Raw genomic sequence first — 10,150 nt, 5'->3', positions numbered from 1 at the left:
GTGATTCTGGTGATTTCTCACATCTATCCCAAAGATTAAGCGCTCTTAGCAAAAAAAAAAAAAAGTATTAGTGCCACCATTGCATAAACTGTGAGAAAAAAGCCCCAATTTTCAAGGAATAAAGTTGTAAAATCATGAGAAAAAAAGGTAAGAATTTTACAAGAATTCATTCAAACAATTATGACCTAAAAAAGCGTAATTTTACAAAAAAAAAATGGTACTTTTTACATTTCGCTTTAAAAATGTTCCAACAATGACAAATGATGCAACTTTATTTTACCTGAAATTACAATTTTATTTTTAAAAAAAGAAAAAAACTTTTTATTTTATTCATTTAATATTTTGAGGTTTTATTTCTCACAAATGCACAACTTTATTCTCTTGAAATTTGGACTTTTATCTCATAATTTTTAGCCTCGTAAAATGTTGACTTTCTGCCGTATAATTTAATTTTGTGACATTTGGATTTTTTTCTTATTGTTTTACAACTTTACTCTTATATGTATAGATATAGATATATCCATTTTTCTTTTATGGTGGCCCAAATACTCTGTTGTTGTTTTATCTCTGTTGAATATGTTAAATTACCTCAAGGTTACATTTCAATTTTGTGTATCAAGTATTTATTTTTTCATGTATTTTCACAGTTGTTCTGATCATTCTTTTGATGGAATTCTTTTCATTACCAAAAACTTCTGTTTAAAGAAAAAGATGGAAGTTTATAGCTCTCAATCAAAAACTAAAGTCCCACAGTTCCCAGTGGTTTTTCCTATGATTATGACATTTTAGCCAAAGTTTAAAAAAAACAACAGTCGTTTTCTGGGATGTAGTAGGCTGTGTCTGAATTGAAGGGCTGCGTTCTTTTTTATGTTTTTTTATTTTATTTTAATCGGCTACAGGACATTAACCGATGTAACGACTGGAATTATGCAAAGGCTAGACGTGTCCAACTTCCCAGCCGTTCACATCCGGCCTTCCCACTCAACGAAGGACCCGGCCAACGTCGCTCAGGAAGGCCACTTTACAGTCATCCCCAATCTAACATTAGCAGTGCAGCTAAAATGGCGACTAAATATTGGGCGATCCGATGCAGTTTGAAAAAGATTGTATCTGTGACGTAGACAACTCTGATGCATCCACTTGCAGACAAACAGATCCATGTGCGTCTGAGCTGGAATCTGGATCAAAACTGTAGGGCTGGATAGCTATAATACTGCTTGCAGTTTTTGTTGCACGAGTAATGTTAGGTTGGAGGTGTGTAAACATGGATGATAGGAAGTAGGGCTTACTCCACACCAACATTCCTGGCAAATCAAATGAATATAAAATAATATGATATGAAATCCTTATAGTAATCTAAAATTGAATAATTCTAAGTCAAATGAATGAATAAGGAATTTCTATTCCTAATCCTTAACCTCTACTGATCCGATTTTGCTCCAGTTACGTGTTTTGCTCTTTTCCCAGTACTTCCAAGTTATGACAGCCTTCCTGGAAGAAGGTTGTGTCAGGGGAACCCAGCGAGCCGAAAGAGAAAACAGAGCTCTCCTCGCTCCCTCCTCCTCCTCCTCTTTTTTTCCCCCTGCAGCACACAAACCGACACGTGCATGCGCCGGTTAACAGCCGACGGCGGTGAATCAAGAAGGTTCCTGTGTGACGGATAAACACACAGAAGTGGTCCGGCTCAGGAAACTGACCCGGCCTGCAGACAAGTCGCCGCTGCATGAATCATCATGAAGACAGCGGCAGAAGAGATTTCACTTCTGTCACCGCCTTGAGCTGTTATTTTTAATGATTTACTAACCTAAAAGGGCTGAACTGAAGTTTCTCGCGTTTTAATATCTTTCGTGAGAGTTTTTTAAACAATTTGACAACAGCTAACAACTTGCTTTTGTCTTTTCTCTGAGTTGTCATTGACCACCATAGCCCTCCCACCCACCTACATTTTCACAAACATCCCATTAGTCACAGCCTTGAAGCACTTCCTCGCAGAGATCAATACCCTGCACTGACTGACCATCCTCCGTTTGCCCTCTGGACCCCAGGACGGCAGGCCAAATCCCACCTACGCTCCACACAAACACTGTGGCAGAAAGCCTCTGCACCTCATCCCGCCGCCGCCGCCGCCACCTGTGGAACGCTTGGACCACCCAAAGGCTCTGGAGAGTGCACCCTGGGAGGCCTGGGGTGGGTGAACGCTCTGAAAGATGGCAGTCTTTTGGAAAGCAGTAGCAGGTGGACTGCTCCTCACTGTGAGCCTGCTGGGGGGGCCAACTGCGGGCCAGGGGAGCTTACGGGGTAAGGTAGGTAGATGTGACCCCTTTTGAATGAGCTTGACTGAAAATCTCATTTAAAAAAACACAAGGGATGCATATTTGCATCTGACCAATTTAAGATCATTTTAGACATTTAAAGGACTATATGATTTAAATAATACAAAATTAAAACGCTCATATTCGACTTTTAACCATCAAGATTGTGTTTATTTGTTCATATCTGTTTTTGAAAAATCCTCTGCACATTTTCAATAGTTAAAGCAAAAAGACGACTCAGACTTTACACACTACAAAAGCATCAATAGACTTAGGACTTTGCTCAGTTTGTGGACAAATCCAACAGCCACTTTTGCCCCACTCAAAGATTTTTTTCATTCCTCTCCATCTAACCCATCCAATGAGTAGGTAATTACAAGGAATGCAGTCATTCAGTTCAGACCTTCCATTTTTTTGGGTCACGATGTAAAATATAATTTTTTGTATTATAAAACAACAACAAAAAAGGGAAAAATCCCTTTTTAAATTTGCTTTAAAGCAAGCAACAGTAAAGGTAAACCTTTCAGTATTTTGTGGACTTTAAGTCACTACAGAGTAATAGTCACAGCAGCAAAAAAATGCACAATAAGGAAGAAATGAATATGAGTCGCACTTTTGGAAGAAAAGGAATATCAAAATACGAGAACCAGAACAGGAATTTTATCTCGAAAGGCAAACCTTAAAAACGAAATAGATAATGAATATATTCACACTTTAGCTTCATGAAACATTGGAGTCCGGTGTATCAGCGCCATAACATAACCATAGCGTAAAGAAGATGCTAACAGGTAAACTTAACTAAATCATTTAAAAACACCAAATCTGATGAATTCTTCATCTTCTACATTTGGAACAATTCGGCCAAGCCCGATGTGATGCTACGTTCACAGCGAGTGTGTGATGCACACGTTGGACACATGTTTTGAGTTTTGAGCGCGGAAGCGCATATACACGTGTTCAAGTAGCTGAGGGCGGTGCAAACGTAGCATGGGACCGAGTGGTGCCTCTGCTTCTGCGTAGCTGTCTGTAGCAAATACAGATACACATACCTACAGTGCCCTCTAGTGATTGTTGCTATTTATTTTACAAAATCACATATAAGTCGCACCCGAGTATAAGTTGCACCCATGGCCACACTATGCAAAAAAAAAAAAAAGGCGACTTATACTTAAAAAAGCACAGCACTTAACGCAACATTAACCCTTTAATGTAAACATACTGGTATCCAGTAGGGATGCAACGATTCAGTCATCCACAATTCTGTTCCACAGTGTAACATACGGTATAACATACAAACTGAGAATTGTAGCATCCCTAGTTATTACCATACCATACTGGTGTCAGCAGCGATTGAGCGCTTCATTACGGCCTAAAAATCTAACTGTGCTTCCTCTGTTGCACACTTTGCTGTGCTTCATGTTGAATCAATGGACTCTCATCCAATCACAGGCAGTTAATGTGCACGATGCAGAAGGAAGAGCTCCTGCTTTTTTGTTGACATTTTCCAGAAACAAGTATCGGGCGATTCCGTCTTCTACCTGAGTCAGGCCAGAGACCTCTGGAGGCCGCTGATCCACACAGCAGTCAACCTCTCAGAAATCAACAGGTAAAGTAGGAGAACAGTAGGGTTGGATGAAGGAAATCTGAGCACAGGAACGTAGCAGGAAAAGGTGGAACTGTTTATTCTTTTATGTTCAATAACATGACAAGTTCAGACATTACCTATCACTTGATTCATCTCTTTGTTCGAGCAGCATCAAGTCCTCCTTCCAGTTTCGGACCTATGATCCAGAAGGTCTGATCTTCTACGGAGACACCAAAAACGGAGAGGATTGGTTCGTCCTGTCTTTGATGAACGGCATCCCCCTGATGCAGATCAGCAAAGAAGGCATGCTGGTCAGTGTGGAAGGTGGGCTGAAGCTCAACGATGGGAAGTGGCACACGGTCAGTCTCAACCAGGAGGATTTCAGGCAGCTCTTTGAGGTCGCTTTCACACTGGGCTGTTTGGTCCACACCTGACTTTCATTCCTTGGATAGTCTGCTTAAAGTCCCACTCCAAACCTTTAGTCTTATTTTAAGAGCGTTTTTCAGAGGTCTTTTCATTACAAAGCGCAACTCAAGTGAAGTGTTGTCTACCGAAAAAGCAGACCTGAGATTGGAATAAAACAAAAAAAAGTGACATTACCCCAGTGCATTTTGGGAAGAGTTGCACTAATTCAATGAAGCTCAATTCAGGAAAAAACTGAAAAAATAAAACACTAAATAAATAAATTGAAGTAATCTCACACCTAATGTATTTGCATTTATTCAATCTAAATACATAGTTTAGCATAACCTGACACTCTGATGCCCTGCTATCATTTACATTATAGTAAAGTAAAAAATACCAAAGAGATGCTTACGTTTAGAAGAACAAATTCATATTTTTTTATTATTGCAATGAGGAAAAATACACTAAACTGATGACAGTGATTGTTTATTTTTTCAGTGATGCAGCAAAAAGGATAAAGGGCCACAATCCTCAGAGACGTTGCAGTATATTTAAGTTTTTAATGTAATTGTTTTAAGTAACTCTGTCCGCAAATGAGCAATATTTGTTACTGCACCCATTTACAGATGGTCCAGTCCACCCTTTGGAGTGCAATGTCAAAGCAAGCCAGATCAAATCAAGGTGTGAGATTTTTTAGAGGAGTCATTTTCGACGTGAACAATACAACAAAGTCAGCTGGACGGTCTCAGTGTGAAAAACACCCTTCAGCTGGAAGCACACATTTTTGTGAAACAAACCTGATGTTGCTTCCTTGGTGTCTCCAAGCTGGAAGTAAGCAACCAGGGAAAGTTTGTCATTCTGGAGGTCGACGGCTCAACCGGACTAAAGGTGGGCATGCAGTCTCAGCAGACGGAGGAGGTCATTTCAGGCGGACTTCGACTGGCCCTCGGTGGGATCCTGATCGAGAAGGAAAAAATGATTGTTCAGGTTTCGCCCTTTAATATCACTTTAAACCACTTGCATTCTCCCAGTTTTCCACTTTTATTGACACTTTAACATTATTAAAATAAGTTAAATTATCTGTATTGGTTTAAATGTTTAAGGCCTAAATGTACATTCCCAGTCACAAACGATGGTGCTGGTGTTTGATTTCATTTTTCATTTCTTTTTTGCTGCAGTTTAAGCCGCAGATGGACGCCTGTGTGCGGCACGGCAGCTGGCTGAACATCAGTATTCCATGGGAGTCGGAGGTGGAGGAGCTGCGGCATTGCTACCAAAACATTCGACCTGGAAGCTACTTCTCGGGCACAGGATTCGCTGTTTTTAGCACTTCAGGTGAGATCTAGATAAGTGTCTCCTTACCACGTGTTCCCCGGCTAAAGTAGTTTGTGTAAGAGTTAATGGCTGACGAGGTGTGCATTATCACTTTTTAACGCACACCGTGGAAGCTTGAACCGTCCGACGCGAAACAGAGGACAGTTGCTTCCGCGAAGTGCGTTAAAAAGTGATAATGCACACTTCGTCAGCCATTCACCAGCTTATACCATGGTCACTTACAAAAGCAATAAATATTAACTAGTTTTTAGTCCTTAATTCTTGTTTTTTTTCCTATTTGGATCGCTTTTCTCACAAAAAGCTGACTATTTGTTTCGTAACAAATAGTCTGCATCGCGCCGCATCACCGCTGCAGTCAAAATTTGGCGATATAAAGCGTTATATATATGCGGATCTTTCTAATGGGTTGAATAAAGCATCAGTTCAGAGAGAAAGTTCACCTCTTACTACTTGTTTTTGTCCAAATGATGAAGCAAAAGGTTGTTTTAAAGAAGCCGGCGGTGTGATACAAAACATTTAAGCCGGAACTTTCAACACGTGTCAAATTAGCATCCCCTGCCTGTTTCTGACAAGGTGACCGGAACTTCTTTTTTCACCGTGCAGTTATCCTGTGGTATAACACTTTTTAATGCACACCCAGCAGCCAATCAGAATCGAGTATTCACCCGGACCATGGTATGAATAAAGTTAACATTTGATAGGCCTGCACAATAAAATCTCTAATTTAACGTTATCACAATATCAAGCTGTACAATATGCATAACGCAGAAGATGGCGAAAATTGCGATAAATGGTAACCTTAAATGTGCTAAAACCATCTTATGGCAGCTTGAATTAACAAATCAAATAAATCCCTTTATGCATTTGACCAATCAAATGGACTCCTATTATGATAGATGTTCCCCTCCCATGTAGACTAGGGTCTTTTGGAGTATGATTTAAATGATGTTGACTTTTCTTTGAGTTCATCTGTTGCAGTGATATGCACATTGCATTTTTGGTTGTTTTGTTATTTTTTCATGTATCGCAAGTTACATCGTCATCGCAATATTGATCACTGATATCGCAAATCGCAAGTTTTCCTCATATTGTGCAGCCCTAACACCTGAATGATTTTCCTTTTTTGTTGTTAATCATGTGAGTGACCAATTTTCTGGAGTATAAATCACAGTAGCCAAAAAAAAGGACAATAAAGAAGAAAAAACAAATATGCTCTTTTGGCAGAAAAGTGTAATGTGTCTGAACAAATCCGCCAAGCCTGGTGTAAGGCAGCAATCACACCAGATGCGATTCACGCGTCAAATTAGCTTTCACTTTGCGAACAGGTTTTTTCTTGCCATACCTGGTGCCTCTTTGGACGCGTGTTATATTCCCATCCGCTGCCTTTTATTTTCACGCGCATCAAGTTAGCGTCCTTTGCCTATTTCGATGCACATTAAAGTAGCGTTTGCTGCCTTTTTTCAACACGTGTCAAATTAACATCCCCTGCCTGTTTTTGACGTGCATCAAATAAACATCTGCCACCTCTTTTGATGCACATAAAATTTGCATCTTCTGCCTCTTTTTCAACGCGCATTAAATTTACGTCCACTGCCTCTTTTCATGTGCGTCGTCACGTTTTTAGCTTTATCGCTTCATGGAAGCTGAATATCTTATTTACATGGATGGAAGACACGGATAATGTTAAATAATGTTAAGAGTTTAGGTCTATTTATTTGGAAGAGTTCAACAAAAACATCAGTAAACAAGTCATCATGACTGGTTTATGAGATCATTCAGTCTTTTTTTTTTTTTCAGCTGTACTTCTGTCTCCCTGTAAGCCAGTTTGATGACTTGTTGTCCCACATTAAACAATAAAATCAAGAGCAACAATGTCTCGATCCAAATCAGAAAAAATATTGTAAAGTTCAGGAGGAGAACGATCATATTCTCCTCTATGTTTGTTTTGGACGGCACTTCTTCTTCTGCGTTGCTGTCAGTAGCAAATACTGACGATGCCCTCTAGTGGTTGTTAGTGGGAAACAACCGCTAGAGGGCAACCAGTAATCCATACGAACCAATACTTTTTTTTTAAATCACATATACGTCAATCCTGAGTATAAGTCTCACCCCTGGCCAAACTATTGCAAAAAACACAACTTAAACTCTGAAAAATATGGTAAACTGCATTTCTTTTACTGTTGTGACCTACTTTTGTTCATTTAAAGTTTTTCAGACTGATGAATATGCTGCGCTCAGGGTTGAGCTTTGGGCGGATTTCCGTCAGATGAATGGAACCATTCTGAGCATAAAGCCTTTACAAAAAGAACTGGAGTTTAGGGTGGAAGCCAGTAAGAACACAGAGGTACATCTGAAAGTTCACCTTAAGTCCTAAAACTTTGTGTAAAACCAAAGTTTTGCAAATAGATGAAACGAGAAGATGGGATAACCACGTTTGTCTCTTTTCCTCTGATTCTCAGGAGCTCACAGTCAGTTTCAGGGAGGAGAAGTTTATTTTGAAAAGCACTTTCAAGAAACTACTCATTACGTTCTCGAAAAGTGAACTGAAAGTGCTTCAAGACGGAGATGAATCACAAAGCACAACATTATCCGTCAATCCAGAGTTGACAACTTGGAGAGAGGGTCTTCTCGCAATTGGGGGTCTTTTAGGTGAGATCAAACATTTGTAATGCATGGATTTTTAAAATGTCACATTTCTAACTGATTTATTGAGAGCACAAACTTAAAAAAGTGTTTACAAGTGAGATGGAAAAAATTAGGATTCTCTTTTTTTTAAAAGAAAATCCATTGAGTTGATAGTCTCGGGCTGTGCAGTCCCCTCTAACGTTCTCTCCTCTTCCTCTTTTTCATTCATCAGGTGAAGGTGAGGACGGCTCCCACTTCTTGACAGGCTGTCTGGAAAAGATCCAAGTCCAGGGAAGGGATTTGGATCTGGATTTAGCTGTCAAGCACATGTCCATCTCCTCTCACAGCTGCCCTGCATAAAACAACAAAAGCATGCGCTGCATGTCAGCAGCAGCTGATGCCTTTATTCTGTCTAAACAGAACGATAGACCCACCATCAGACTGAAAAATAATCTGTTATAAAGTCCAGACACAAAATAAAAATGAAGACCTTAAAGCTGGTCTGGAAACTCTATAAAATCCTAATGAAAGATGTGAATAAACAGATGGAGAACGGCTAGAAGAGAGAAGTTTTGTTGCTTTTTTTCCTTTGGTTTACATTTCCAAACATTTAATCACTCAAACTACTGTACATGGAAACTATTACCTACCAAAAATTCAACACTTGAACAAAGACCAAGTAGCAGCCATCAGAATCTAAATGCATAAAAAAAGACCAAAGTAGATTGTATTAAGTGAAAGCAATAAAAAAAACGACTAAAAATGGAAAAATGCAATTGTTTACGTCAACAGATAAATAATCTGAGAGTTTTATATTTTTTTATTACTTCATGATTTTTGAAGGGATCTACAGAACAGATTGTGATTGTAGTTGTTTTTAAAAGAAAACATCGGTGCTCAGTTTCATCAAATGACATTCATAATTAAAAAAATGTTCCTAAAAAGATCAAATAATTAACCCCTTCTATGCCTGTTGATCCACATATGCAAAATTACTCCAAATTCACCTGAATTTAGCATCTAATTGAAAGAAAAAACATAAGTGATTAGTTTTTAAAGCTGGAAATAAATTCAGGCGTCAAGCGGTTAGCTAAGAATTGAATATGTTTTTGTGCATAAAACCAAATTGAATGATATTACATATAAACAAAGGAATATCTTTTTGTTAAAAGCCAATCATGTAAATCCTGCCAAAATAATGAACCAAATTACAACCATAAAAATGTTCCTGGGTTTCAATATTGTTTTGAGACAAAGGGCATAAATTACCCTCATTATTAAATCTAATTCTTAGAAACTCTTTGCATTAATTTTTATTTTATTTTAGAATTCAATTCAATTTTATTTAATTTATGTAGCCCAATTTCACAATAGTCGTCTCAATGGGCTTCATACCGGTAATTCTATAAGAACATGAAATCGGTCGTGAAAAAATAGGTAATTGCTCAACTAAACTAAACAGACTAAACTGAACTGGGCATCCCTTCTTGGTAAAGAAAACCTCCTAAAACTCCATATGGAACTGAAAAACAGCAGGGAGCGCAAGACAAGCCAGTGGCGAGGTCAACGGCCAAGTACAGGAGCACGGGCGAGCCAACTGGAATCTTCTCTTCTAGTTCTCTTTACCCCATATATAGTGATCAATTATTTATCATTTAATTCTCCATGCCTCTGTTTGGTGCGGTGCAATTCATGTATTATTCCTCTTTCTTACTCCCCTGGAAGGGAGCAGGGGTGATTCCAGTGATTCCGGATTATTTTAAAATGAATGTCTGAAAGTTGGGGATAAATGAGAAAAGTTTCTTAAAACATTTTTTCTGCATGTGGGAAAAGGAGGTAGAAGCTTTCAAACCAAAAGAGTGAGGGATTTAGCAATTCAACTGCGCCC

At 38.9% G+C, this 10,150-nt stretch overlaps 1 protein-coding gene across 1 annotated transcript; it reads left to right on the top strand.

Moving 5' to 3' along the window:
• The first annotated feature begins 1,980 nt into the window (after nucleotides 1-1,980).
• shbg (sex hormone-binding globulin) lies at nucleotides 1,981-8,831 on the top strand. Its single transcript, XM_004079810.4, has 8 exons — nucleotides 1,981-2,303; nucleotides 3,821-3,918; nucleotides 4,067-4,256; nucleotides 5,128-5,289; nucleotides 5,481-5,637; nucleotides 7,845-7,981; nucleotides 8,097-8,286; nucleotides 8,495-8,831. The coding sequence occupies exons 1-8, from the start codon at nucleotides 2,208-2,210 to the stop codon at nucleotides 8,620-8,622; spliced, it is 1,158 nt and encodes a 385-aa protein (XP_004079858.3). The 5' UTR covers nucleotides 1,981-2,207; the 3' UTR covers nucleotides 8,623-8,831.
• Nucleotides 8,832-10,150: the final 1,319 nt, after the last annotated feature.

This window comes from Oryzias latipes, chromosome 18, assembly GCF_053564925.1.
Source record: "Oryzias latipes strain Hd-rR chromosome 18, Olatipes_Hd-rR_3.1".
Classification (NCBI taxonomy): domain Eukaryota; kingdom Metazoa; phylum Chordata; class Actinopteri; order Beloniformes; family Adrianichthyidae; genus Oryzias; species Oryzias latipes.
This window is presented reverse-complemented; position numbering and strand designations above follow the sequence as displayed.